Source organism: Ahaetulla prasina, chromosome 2 (genome assembly GCF_028640845.1).
Source record: "Ahaetulla prasina isolate Xishuangbanna chromosome 2, ASM2864084v1, whole genome shotgun sequence".
Classification (NCBI taxonomy): domain Eukaryota; kingdom Metazoa; phylum Chordata; class Lepidosauria; order Squamata; family Colubridae; genus Ahaetulla; species Ahaetulla prasina.
In genome coordinates this window covers 289,473,365-289,487,084 of record NC_080540.1, presented here as the reverse complement: position 1 = coordinate 289,487,084, position 13,720 = coordinate 289,473,365, and the positions used below count along the sequence as shown (strand labels likewise).

General features: G+C 43.2%; 1 protein-coding gene across 1 annotated transcript in view; it reads right to left on the bottom strand.

The window, feature by feature from the left end:
* The window catches only part of MYO5B (myosin VB), a 322,900-nt gene that overhangs the window by 267,352 nt on the left and 41,828 nt on the right, over positions 1-13,720 (bottom strand). The window contains exon 3 of the mRNA XM_058170954.1: positions 1,902-2,073. Within this exon, the coding sequence (XP_058026937.1) occupies positions 1,902-2,073 (172 nt within the window). The remainder of the gene's footprint in view (positions 1-1,901; positions 2,074-13,720) is intronic.

Genomic DNA, 13,720 nt, shown 5'->3' with positions numbered 1-13,720 from the left:
GCTGGCTGGGAAGTTACAAATGGTGATCACATTATCCCGGGACAGTGCAACTGTCAGAAATACATGCCGGTTGCCTAGCACCCAAATTTTGATCACATGACCACAGAAAGGCTGCAGGGGTCCTAGGTGTGAAAAACGATTGTAAGTCAACATTTTCAGTGCCGTTGTAACTTCGAAGAGTCACTAAACAAATGGTTGTTGAGGTCTACCTGTAACAAAAAAGTAACCAGTCGCTCATGCTGTGGTCATCTCAAGTTTGGACTACTGCAATATGTTCTACACAGGGCTACCCTTGAAAACTATCCAGAAGCTTCAGCTTGTACAAGATGGGTGGATGGATGGATGGATGGATGGATGGTTGGGATGGGATGGGATGGGATGGGATGGGATGGGATGGGATGGGATGGGATGGGATGGGATGAGATGGTGTTGTGGTCCGTCAGCAGCCTACAGAACTGGCAATGGAGTCGGACAGCAATGAAGCCATCGGGGAGTGAGGTGCAGACTCCAGAGCCTCCAGAGACAGATAATAGTGAGGCAGAGGAACAGGAGGAGCCTGTTCCTAATGCACACACGAGAAGAGCTGCCAGAAGGCAAGAGCAGCTCAAGCAGAGAGGACAACTCGGGAGTAGGGCCAAGAGATGATTGGTCCCTCCCATAAGGCTTAAAACAGACCAGCACCGGCATTTGAGCTTTGCCGGAGACAAAGTTGTAGCTGCGTCTTCTGCTTCGTCTACATCTTTGTTTTTGTGGCTTCTGGACGTTTGCCAGAAAGGGCCTTTGGCAGTTTGCCTAATTGGACCAAGGTTTGCGAGGTAACTGAGGAATTTGTGTTGGGAGGGATTTGTTTTACTTTGAGTTGAACGATGCTGGGAATGAAGTAATTCCCAGCTGTTCGAATAAAGTTTGTTTGTTTTTCCAAGGATTAAGTTTATTACTACCTACTTGGGCCTGGGTCACAACACAACTAACCTCACAGGGTTATTGTTGTTGTGGGAAAAAGGAGTCTTAAGTATGTTCAATTATTATTTATTAGCAATAATATTAGTGAAGTGAATTTTGCTCCATTTTACAACCTTTCTTGCCGGAGTTGTTAAGTGAATCACTGCAGTTTTTAAGCTTGTCACAAGGTTGTTGAGTGAATCTGGCTTCCCCATTGACTTTGCTTGTCAAAAGGTCACACAAGGGGCTCCAATGACCCCAGGACACTGCAACCGTCATAAATATGAGTCAGTTGCCAAGCATCTGAATTTCGAACACATGACCATGGGGATGCTGCAGTGGTCGTAAGTGTGAAAAATGGTCATAAGTACTTTTTTCCAGTGATGTTGTAACTTTGAACTATCACTAAACAAACTGTTATTATCGTATTTTTCGGAGTATACGACACACCTTTTTTCCCCCAAAAAAGAGGGTGAAAATCTGGGTGCGTCTTATACTCCGAATGTAGCCCCGCCTAGCTTCTCAAATGGAGGTTTCAGAGGCTGAAAAAAGCATCAGAACGAAGCTTCAGAGAAGAAGCCCCCAAACAGAGCTTCAGGAATGAAGCCCCCAAATAGAGCGTCAGAGGCTTTTTTTCTGAAGCTGTTTTGGAGGCTTTCAGAGGCAGAAAAAAGGGTTTTTCTGAAATGGAGTTTCAGAAGTTTCAGAGGCAGAAAAAAAAGCACAAAAAAAAAGCCAAAAAAAGCAAGGCACAGAGCTCACAACCAAGGAACCTGTTGCGATAATTCACTTCTGGGAACAGCTGATTGGTGGTATTCCGGGAGGCCGATCCACCTGCCAATCAGCTTTTTTCTTATTTTCCTCCACAAAAACTAAGGTGTGTTTTATACTCTGAAAAATACGGTAAGTCGAAGCCTATCTGTATTCTTTCCAAAAGCAATGCCTATGGCAATACTCACCACAATAGGTATAGATGTGATTTGATTCCAAAAAGCGAACTTTTAAGTTATGCAAGACGGCCGGTTCATGGAGGTAACTCAAAGCTGTCAAGTCATTTTCTCCAACCAAAATATCTGGATTACGCAAAAAAGGAAACTTGTTCTCCTTAGGTTCGACAGGATATTCCAGGATCTGAAATGGTAAAGGGAAAAGTCATTTAGCAAAAGGTCTACCTGGGACATTTTTACATCTCCATAACCTGTCCAAAGTAATGTTTTAGGATACAAAAGAAGCGGGAAAAACAAATGAGGGGTGACCACATTCATAAAACAGAACCTTGAGGGGGGGAAAGTTGCATAAAATAGCGCGACAATGTACCCTTTAAATTAAAAAGCTTTTCTCATGTGATCAGTTCATTTATCTGCAAAGGAAAGAAAAGCATTTTTACAAAAAAAATAAATCCAACTGTATTGCTTGTTTTTATTCAATTTGCATAAAAATTAGATCAGAGCGCTATAATTTTATAGAGAGTTGCTTTTAACTGGTCATCGCCTAAATTTTTAATACAGGTAATCTGTCAGGCCTGGAAACCATACTAGACTTTAGGTTTCCAGACGCTGCCACTTTTTTCCCCTGAGGGGAAGAAGGGGGGCTGAGGGGTATGGTAACATTCTTCAGGCGGTCAAGGTCGGATGGTGTTCACATCTGCAGGAAGAGTGACGAGAAGATATTCGAATGAACTGGGAGAACGTGGGACCATGTGACCATCAAAGGGGTCAGGGGGGTGGGACTCTTGGGGTTTGTATAAGTGGGAAAAGAATCCGGAAGTTCAGTTTTGGAATTTCACTCATCGTGTGCCAGTTTCCTCATGCTAGTAAAGAACTCTTAAAGACAATGGCTTCTGAGTTTTCTTTATGCAGAAGAGGTTTTTCTGGAACCTTGACATTATTCCAAAACTCCTAATTTTCTTTTGCTAACGGTACCCTCTCCTCCGCTCAGAGGGGGCCCGTTAGGGGGGTGCTGGGCCCCAGCCTCCGCAACCTCCACAGCGGTGCAAAGACCCAGCGAAGAGAGAAAAAGTGGCAGCGTCTGGAAACCTAAAGTCTAGTATGGTTTCCAGGCCTGACATAATCCTTGACTTACGCCCACAATTGAGCCCCAAATTTCTGTTGCTGAGTGAGACATTTGCTAAGTGAGTTTTGCCCCATTTTACGACCTTTCTTGCCACCGTCAAAAGGTTGCAAAAGCGGATCACATGACCACGGGACACTGCAGTTGTGATAAATATGAGTCAGTTGCCAAGCCTCTGAATTTTGATCACGTGACCATGGGGAAGTTGCAATAGTCATAGGTGCGAAAAACGGTCATAAATCACTTTTCTCAGTGCTGTGATAACTTTGAAGGGTCATTAAATGAACGGTTCACTAAACGAACTGTCAAGGACTACCTGTATTCGTGGCAAATGTTTCACAATCTCTTTGTTCCTTGTCTGTCGGCAAACTGCAGGATCTCCTGTCTCATTAGAAAGCAATTGACCATGGAGAAACTTCAATGGTTGTAAGTATGAAAAATTGTCATAAGTGAGTCATATGACGAGTCGCGGTGGCGCAGTGGTTAGAATGCAGAACTGCAGGCTACTTCTGCTGACTGCCGGCTGCCAGCAATTTGGCAGTTTGAATCTCACCAGCTCAGGGTTGACGCAGTCTTTCATCCTTCTGAGGTCGGTAAAAGGAGGACCAAGAATGTTGGGGGCAATAGGCTGATTCTGTAAACTGCTTAGAGAGGGCTGTAAAGCACTGAGAAGCAGTATGTAAGTCTAAGTGCTATTGCTATTTGCTAAGCAGGGGTGAAATGCTCCGGGTTCGGACTGGATCGACTGATCCGGTAACAATGGTGGCGGTGGTTCAGAGAACCGGTAGCAAAAATCCCTGTCCTCTCCCCACCCAGCTGAGCCACATGATCATCAGAGGTTTTTTGTTTTACTTTTAAAAGCATTTTTTCTTTGGCTGAAAACATGCTTTTAAAAAAAAAAAAGCCTCTGATGATCGCGCGACTCAGTTGGGATCGTTAGAACCCTTTAAAAGCATTTTTTCTACAATCTCTTTGGCCAAAGAGGTTGTTAAAAAAATGCTTTTAAAAGGTTCTGGCGATCAGGCAACTCAGCTGGGATTGTCAGAACTCTTTAAAAGCTTTTAAAAGGCTCCTCTGGTGATCCCAGCTGAGTTGCCTGATCGCCAGAGGCTTTTAAAAGCATTTTTTTACAACCTCTTCGGCCAAAGAGGTTGTAGAAAAAATGCTTTTAAAAGTAAAAAAAAAAAAAGTTGGCCACGCCCACCCAGTCACATAACCCCCACCCACCCACCAAGCTATGCCTACAGAACCGGTAGTAACAAATTTTACATTTCACCCCTGTTGCTAAGTCATTTTTTTTTTTTTTGGTGCCATTGTAACTTTGAACAGTCACTAAACGAACTGTTGTCACTTGAGGACTACCTGTATATATGATGTGTGCATACAACCAGACTTCTGTTCAGCCATTTTTTAAAAACAAGGATGCATACAGAAGAGAAGATACATTTTGTTTTCCCATCACTCATCGCTTCCGGACCTGTCGTGTCCCACTCCTCCGCTGACGGCCGGGTCAGGGAAATCCGAATCAGGCGTGCCTCTGCAGCTCTGCCAAAGTCCTAGCAAAGTCCTCAAGGCAGGCAGGAGACCAGAAAGTGACTTCAGCAAGATATGTTTAGACTTTGCCTGACTCAGAGAATGCCAGAAAGCAGATCCTTTATATAGGCCATGGGGTGTGGCTCCATGACTCAGCACTTATCCAGGCCTGCCCCTCCCTTCCTTCTGTTGCCTCCGCCTATCAAGTCTTCTGACGCGAGGGTCACTCCAGTCGGCAGCTGTTGGTAATTGACCTCCCTCAGGCTCACATGCTGTGGAGGAGGGGGAGGGGTCTAGTTGCTCCGTTTGCCTGGGCATGGAGCCAGAGCTGGGGGCTGGAGATACTTCCTCCTTTTCAGCCTGTCTGGGCATGGAGCCAGGGCTGGAGCCAGGAGGCATACTAGGACATTCCTCCGTGTTCGGAAGCAGATAAGAAGGCCCCGGCTGTGGTGAGATCGGACGAGACACAACAGGACCATTGAACTAAAAAATTTGCAAAGATGCTAAGCATACTTTTGCCTTGCTATAATAAACCCAGGTCTAGGACCACACATAGCCATACAGGTAGTCCATGAGTTATGACCAGGGGTGGGTTCTACTTACCTTTACTACCAGTTCACAACGGGACCGCACACACGCACGAGCGAATGCACATGCGCAGAAACTTCCTGATGACGTCCAGGTCTGTGGACAGAGCCTCCCACCGGTTTTACTACTGGTTCTTGTGAACCGGTCCGAACCGGGGGCAACCCACCACTGCTTATGACCATCTGTACAGCGATCATTCAAAGTTACGACAATCCTGTAAAAAATGCTGGCTGAGGAATCCTAGGAGTTGAAGTCCACACATCTTAAAGTTCCCAAGATTGAGAAACACTGCTGTCGATAAATTGTCTCAGTAATCAATCAGAATAGAGAAAGAAGGGACCTTGGAGGTCTTCTAGTCCAACCCCTTGTTTGAGCAGGAGACCGTATATGATTTCAGGAAAATGGCTATCCAGCCTCTTCTTTAAAAACCTCCAGTGATGAAGCACCTACAAATATGAAGGCAAGTTGTTCCCCTGGTTAATTGTTCTCACTGTTAGAAAGTTTCTCCTTAAGTCCAGGTTGCTTGTCTCCTTGATTAGTTTCCATCCGTTGTTTCTTGCCTTCTGGTGCTTTAGGAAATAGGTTGACCTCCTCTTCTTTGTGGCAATCCCTGGCTGACCTTGCTTTGAGTCCACCCTGGTTACAATTTGGATGTAACCACCATGAAATCTGTGCTGGCCAGCCACGTTTATGCAGTTGCCGAGAAAATTACGAGGAGACACCTATCCGCATATCAGTTTCCAGGTTTCAAACCTGACCTTACTTTTTATCATACCGTTGCCAAAAGGCATCTGGCTGGGCCTGCTAGAAATGATAACCTTCCGCCATGCTAATGGGGAATCTGAGGAATTGCAACCTGGGTGGGTGCCAGGTTGGGCGAGGCTGTTGGCATCGGCGTGCTTTGATGTTCTTTGGCACGTTGTTTTCTGTTCTCGGCACTGGCTAACTCTGTGCTCATGTGTGCCCTCTCGCTCTTGCTGTCTTACATCCATCATGCCCAATCTAATAAACGGGAGTGACTTGTCAACTCAGCTGAAAGCAAAATGAAGGGAATATATCTGACAGAACTAGGGTGAGAAAATAAGAACACTCTGAAAGGCTTGTACCTTGTTGGGGACGGTTGATTCCAGCCCAGAAATGGGGATGGCATTCACACGACATACAAAACTACCCTGTCATTCACCTTGGTTAGGGGGAAAAGCCCGCTACCCTCACACAGTCTGTCAAATCATAACCCTGATAGCAACCTCTGCCGGCCCTGACAATTAAGAGACCAGCTACCACAGCAATTTTTGCACTAATCAGCTATTTCTAATTGTTGATGCTGTTATAATTGGCGTGAGGGGAGGACACAAAGGGATGAGGTGGCTCTATTAGCACTGGACTCACAATGTGGAGAAAGTGGAGGATTAGACCTTGAAGTCCTTTATGGGGGGGGGGAAGAGAAGGGGAAAATGGGGAGAAGCGGAGAAGGAGAAGGGAAAGAGAAAGAGAAAGGAAAAGGGGAAAGAGAAAGGGGGAAAGGAAAGGGAAGGGAAGGGAAGGGAAGGGAAGGGAAGGGAAGGGAAGGGAAGGAAAGGAAGATAAAACAAGGGAGGGAGGGAGGGACATGGAGGAAGGAAATGAAGGGAAGGGGTGGGAGGGAAGGGAAGGAAGGAAAGAAAGGAAAGGAAGGGAAGGGAAGGAAAAGGAGAGGAGGAGAGGAGAGAGGAGAGGAGAGGAGAGGAGAGGAGAGGAGAGGAGAGGAGAGGAGAGGAGAGGAGAGGAGAGGAGAGGAGAGGAGAGGAAAGGAAGATAAAACAAGGGGAGGGGAGGGAAGGGACATGGAGGGAAGGGAAATGAAGGGAAGGGGTGGGGAGGGGAAAGGAAGGGAAAGGAAAGGAAAGGAAAGGAAAGGAAAGGAAAGGAAAGGAAAGGAAAGGAAAGGAAAGGAAAAACAAGAGCAGGAAAGTTGGGGAAGGGGAAGGCTTCTGAGCTGCTATTCTCACTTCATTTTCCTGGAGGACCAATGGACCACTTAATCCAGGAAATGTCTACATTCTACCAACCTACATCCAGCATGGTTACAAACTGATGTTAACACAATTTCCTTTCATTACACTCTGGCCCAAAGTCTGCATTGGCATACAACAATAAGCCAAGCTACTGTAGGGCTTAGGTCTATGGATGGCTCTCAAGTCACACCAAAGCCCTAATTTTTCCCCCAACATGGTTTATGGAATAAACCAGAGTTCACACTCCAAACCAAAATCAAACCAACCAACATTAAGGCTTAGCAAAGTGGACGAACCTCCAGTGACTAACCTTTTATTCAGCCCTTGACTTTTACTGAATTTGGAGTCAGGGGATCTACAAACTGGTTTTAAGAAACTAATTAGTAATATGGTAGAGATGGAGATGGGAAAAAAAACCCAGGTAGATCTAATAAAATAGAAGCCTACAGTCAGCTATTATGGTCCTCTAACTGACCAAATTTTCTATATGAGCCACAGTGGGGGGAGGGGTCCAACCTTGGCAACTTTAAAAACCTGTGGTCAAAACCTGTGGTCTTCAATTCCCAGAATTCCCCAGCCAGCCATGCTGGCTGAGGAATTCTGGGAGTTAAAGTCCACAAGTCTTAAAGTAGCCAAGGTTGGATCCTCCCAATTTAAATTATGATGCCCTTTCTCTTTTCAGTTCCTTAAAGAATTGAAGCAGCACCCTAGGAGACCACCAGTAAAGGTGTTTAAGGATAAAAAGAAAACATACCATGAAGTTTTCTCAATTTAAACTCACAGCTGCTCAACTGAAACAGAGCCAAAAAAATGTGTTACCATCTGGCCATCCAGATGCTGGAAATGCCAGGGGCGCAGTGCATAATTCCCCACTGTTTTAGCTTTGTGCGTGTTAAAAAAAGGCTTCATTTTTTAAAAAAACAGATGGCGTGTTTATAGGTATGTGTACACATCTATTTGCACACATGCAAAGTGAGATAAGGCAGGGTGATGCGAAGGTAGTTTTACTTTGATGAAAAAAATCGGAAGATCTAAGTTGTTGTGATTTACTAATTTGTATTATTGGGTTTCTGTTTTATGGCCACCTAAAATATTTTGCTTATTATAATCAGTGGTGGGATTTAGCCAGTTCGCACCACTTCGGGAGAACCGGTTATTAACTTTCTGAGCAGTTTGGTGAATTGGTTGCTGGAAGAAATCATTAGGGCAGAGAACCGGTTGTTAAATTATTTTAATCCCACCACTGATTATAACCAATGCATTTTATTCTCAAATCTCCGTGGCGCTTGCTTGTTCGCTGTGCCAGTTTAATGTTCCTTCAACTATGAACTGAGCTCTGATCTTCACCACAGTTCCTCTGTGTATTTCAGGCATGTGTGAGTTATTTATTGCTGCAATTTATATGACCTTTTTCTACACGCTGAAAACTCAGGGCAGTGAATGATCTAAAATAAAACATAAATAATTAAAAAGCACTAAGAGATAATTTTTTTTAATTCACCCAGCTCAAAAGGGTCTGGATCAACAAATGTTGATTTCCTGACAGAGGCAGGAAAAAATGAAAATAAACAAAATTCCCGACCGAAATGAAATCTACAACCTAAGAACTAGATGAGATTTATTAAGATACATGACAATCAGTGGTGGGTTTCAAAAATTTTTACTACCAGTTCTGTGGGTGTGGCTTGGTGGGTGTGGCAGGGGAAGAATACTGTAAAATCTCCATTCCCACCCCACTCCAGGGGAAGGTTACTGCAAAATCCCCATTTCCTCCCAATCAGCTGGGACTTGGGAGGCAGAGAATATATGGGAACAGGGCCAGTTCTCTGTCAGCGAAAACGGAGCTTGGGAGCCCGTTTTCGCTGGCACAGTGCTCAGGCCACTACAGGCGCCCCCAGGATGAGTGAGATCTAACTGGCCATGCCCACCCCGGCCCCCCAAGGTCAAACACAACCCTGATGCAGCCCTCAATGAAATCGAGTTTGAGATCCCTGGTCTAAATCTTTTATATTTTTCTGGATTGCTTCTAATTTTTTCACCTAAAAATCCTTGTAATTTTTCAACTTCTCCTTTCAATTTTTCACTGACAAGTGTCACACAGTTGGGAAAGATCCCAAGGTATTTAAGCCAAGGTGTTCTTAATACTTGGTGCAGTAAATGCGGAATCTTGGAAACCGTAATAAATTTTTCCCAGCCTCCTGTAAGGTAAAGGTAAAGTTTCCCCTCGCACATATGTGCTAGTCGTTCCTGACTCTAGGGGGCAGTGCTCATCTCCGTTCCAAAGCCGAAGTGCCAGCGCTGTCTGAAGACGTCTCCGTGGTCATGTGGCCGGCATGACTCAACACCAAAGGCACATGGAACGCTGTTACCTTCCCACCAAAGGTGGTCCCTATTTTTCTACTAGCATTTTTTACGTGCTTTCGAACTGCTAGGTTGGCAGAAACTGGGACAAGTAACAGGAGCTCAACTTGTTATGCGGTACTAGAGATTTGAACTGCTGAACTGCCAACCTTTTGATCGACAAGCTCAGCGTCTTAGCCCCGGAGCCCTTAGCCTCCTGTACAGTGAGTTAATTAAGGTGGAAATTTTTTTTGAAAGCTTTGAGATGCTTCTTTCCAAATTTCTCTTCACTTGAGCTAAACTATTGTTTATAAGGTAAGCTGACAACTGACTCATCTGTGGTGTCTTGTTTATAGCTATCATCTTTTTCATCCCTTTCCACAATCTCCCCACAATCTGTCTCAATTACTGCTAGTCCTCAACTTACAACCAAAACTGGACCCGCAATTTTTGTCATAAAATCATCACAGTTGTAAATCAAGACATCCTGTAACCAGACCCGATTCTATGACCAATTTTACCATGGTCGTAAGGTGAATCAAATGGTCATTGAGTGAATCCTGCTTCTCCAATTGACGTTATTTGCAGGAAACTGACTGGGAAGGTCACAAACAGTAATCATGTGACCCCAGGACGCTGCAACTGGTCATAAATGCGAGTAGTTGCCAAGCGCCTGAATTGTGATGATGTGACCTTGGGGGATGATTCACTGGTTGTAATTGTGAATCACTTCCCACACAAGTGTCAGTTTTGAAATGTTGTTAAGTGAATGGTCTCAAGGCAAAAACCACCTGTACTATCAGAAACACAAAAAACATTGTGCAGGGAATATTTCTCATTAAGGTTTCTAGATTAAGACTGTAATTTTAGACTTGATTATTTTTTCTTTACACAGATTGCTCCAAGGATGATCCATTCTAGAGAGTTGGAGAAAGGCCAAATCCAACTCTCTGCTCAGACCAGGAATCCAAATTTATGAATTTCACGGATGATTCACAAAAGGGCCTCTGGTGGCTCAGATTGCTAAGACAGTCTGTTATTAACAACAGCTGCTTGCAATTACTGCAGGTTCAAGCCCCACCAGGCCCAAGGTTGACTCAGCCTTCCATCCTTTATAAGGTAGGTAAAATGAGGACCCAGATTGTTGGGGGCAATAAGTTGACTTTGTATATAATATACAAATAGGATGAAGACTATTGCTTGACATAATGTAAGCCGCCCTGAGTCTTCGGAGAAGGGCGGGATATAAATGCAAATAAAATAAATAAAAAAAAAAATAAAGATATCAGCATTTTAGTTAGAATTCAGATATCATTTATAACCAGTTTTCATGAATCAGGGGATGTATATGTAAAAAAAAATGAAAACACTACTTTTGTACATAAAAAATTAGGAGCAAATAAATAAAATTAAATGAGTATTATATGTGTATTATTTTACACTCAAACATGAACTTCAGAATTAGTGAGAAAGTTTGGTCTAGTGGTTAAGATACCAGGCTAGAAACCAGGAGAAGGTGAATTCTAGTCCTGCTTTAGGAATGAAAGCAAGCTGGGTGACTTTGGGCCAATCACCAGGAGATGGTGAGTTCTAGTCCTGCCTTAAGCATGAAAGCTATCTGGGTGACTTTGGGCCAATCACCAGGAGATGGTGAGTTCTAATCCAACTTCAAGCATGAAAGCTGGCTGGGTGACTTTGGGCCAGTCACTCTTTCTCAGCCCAACCCACCTCACAGGACTGTTGTGGGGAAAATAGGAGGAGGAAGGCATATTATGTATGTTGGTCACCTTGAATTATTTATGAAAAATAATAAAGATGCGATAGAATAAAAAAAAATCCTTACATTTATTATTACTATTATATATTTATATTGTAATCTCTCCTAATTGAGCTTTCTAGTTACAAAGCATATCCCATCAACTCGATTAGTTCACCCATTTCAGTCATTTTCTAAATTTTTAGCTTTTTGGGATGGGTGATCTAAAATCTCTCTCACATCTCAGAATTACCATAATTTTAATAAATGTCTTATTTAGCAGCTATGTGCATACAGCATGTTACCAAGTATTTGGTCTTTCAGATTCAAATTCTGAAAGATGCTTCAAAATACATGGAGCATCCTTCAGCACTGCATAAGTCAAATATGCCTTTCCCTGGACTAAGCCCAACTTGTTTCATTTCTGGGAAAAGACACAGTTGCTTTAATGTGTTTCAGATAGGAATTACCTTTCGTGTGCACCAGTGGTGAAATCTGAACTGGTTTGCTACCGGTTCGCTGGCCATGCATGCGCGCTGTGTGCACACATCCGCACCAAATGCACGCTGTGTGCACATGCACAGTGCGCACCAAATGTGCACTGCACATTTATAAACCTTGATTTAGCATGCACAGTACGCACCATAAGTAGAACGGGGGGGGATTTTACCGTGCGGGATTTTCTGCTTTCTAGCAAAGCTAAATTGAGCTAAATCGAGCAGCACAGCTGATCGTCGGATCGTAGCTTTTTTTAACTACAGATTCCCCCGAACCGGTAGCTTGTTTTTACTACTTGTTCATCCGAACCGGTAGTTTTTATCACTACCGATTCACCCGAACCAGAACGAACCAGTAACATTTCACCCCTGATGTACACCTATTTGCCTTTAAATCTGACATGTCCTAATCTTCATAATATTAAAATCCAGGAAAATGGCCTCCCAAATCAGCATGATCTATCAAATTAGTATGGTCTATAAATAGCCAAGAAGCAGTGGATGGAAATTTATCAAGGAGAGATCCAACCTAGAAATAAGGAGACATTTCCTGACAGTGAGAACAATTAATCAGTGGAACAACTTTGCTCCAGATTATGCTAAAATAGAAGTAATGAAAGTGATGATTATACCGTTTTTATTATTTTAAAAAAGAGTCCGCTTTTGTGGAACAGCTTGATTGTATTTTAATTATCGGAGCAAGAGTCCATCTCATATGTTACAGTATATATATGAGGTTGAGTCAGGTTTGCCATTATTTTATGCAAGCTATTTCTATAGAGCTGGGAATTAATAAGACCATTTTAACCAGTAGTGGGATTCAAATAATTTAACAACCGGTTCTCTGCTCTAATGATTTCTTCCAATAATCAGTTCATCAAACTGCTCAGAAAGTTAACAACCGGTTCTCCCGAAGTGGTGCGAACTGGCTGAATCCCACCACTGATTTTAACCCAGTTAGTACTTGCAAGTAGGAATCCCAATCACCTTTTTTGGATCTGGATCTGGCCTGCATTCAGGGACAGTTCAAATTCATATGACCTTTATTAATTAATAGAAACACCTTTAATGAGGGACAGTAGAATCCCAGTGAACCAATGGTCTAAAGGACAGGAACTTTCGAAGACATAGCAATTAACTCTTGAAGATCTCTTTCAAACATATTCTCTTCCACCCATGGTGATTCCTATACAGGAAGAGTGTCAAACTCAAGGCCCGCGGACCGGATCCAGCCTATGGGGTGCTTAAATCTGGCCTGGAAATAACAAAGGACCGGCCCACAGTGCCTCTGGCAGCCAAAACATTTTCGGCCTGGAGGAACCTCCTCTAGCATTTTGCCGGCCAAATGCCTTTATGCCGGTGTTTCTCAACCTTAGCAACTTTAAGCTGTGTGGACATCAACTCCCAGAATCCCTCAGCCAGCACAGCTGGGGAATTCTGGGAATTGAAGTCCACGCAGCTTAAAGTTGCTAAGGTTGAGAAACACTGCTTTCTGTTACCTCTTTTATAAGGGTGAGATACACCTTGTATAAACAGTGACAACTTGGCAGGCTTAAAAATTAGTCACAATGTAGACTTGGTAGATTTTGCAGACAGTGAAAGTGGCATCTGCTAACTCATTGGTTATCACAAATGATCTGATACTCAACAATGATAGATAAAGAATTTCTGTTGCCACTAAATTGGCCAGCTAGGTAACACCACACCATATCTTAAATTAGAAGCACTTCCATGAAAACTGCATTTATCAGATGAATTGGTGTTATTCGTTTATTGGTATCAGCAGCAAAAACACTAAGTTTTTTTCAGAAGTTACTGGAATTTTATTCTAATGAATTTCCAATATTGTTTATGATACATCCTATTTCAATCTCTGCTGTTTGATATTTTTCAGGCCAGTGAGACAGAATAGATACTTATAGGTGTCTGTTATATTTAGGCCCAATTATTCAAACCACAGAAGTTGCCAACACAATATCCAAAGATGTCAGGTGCCATTG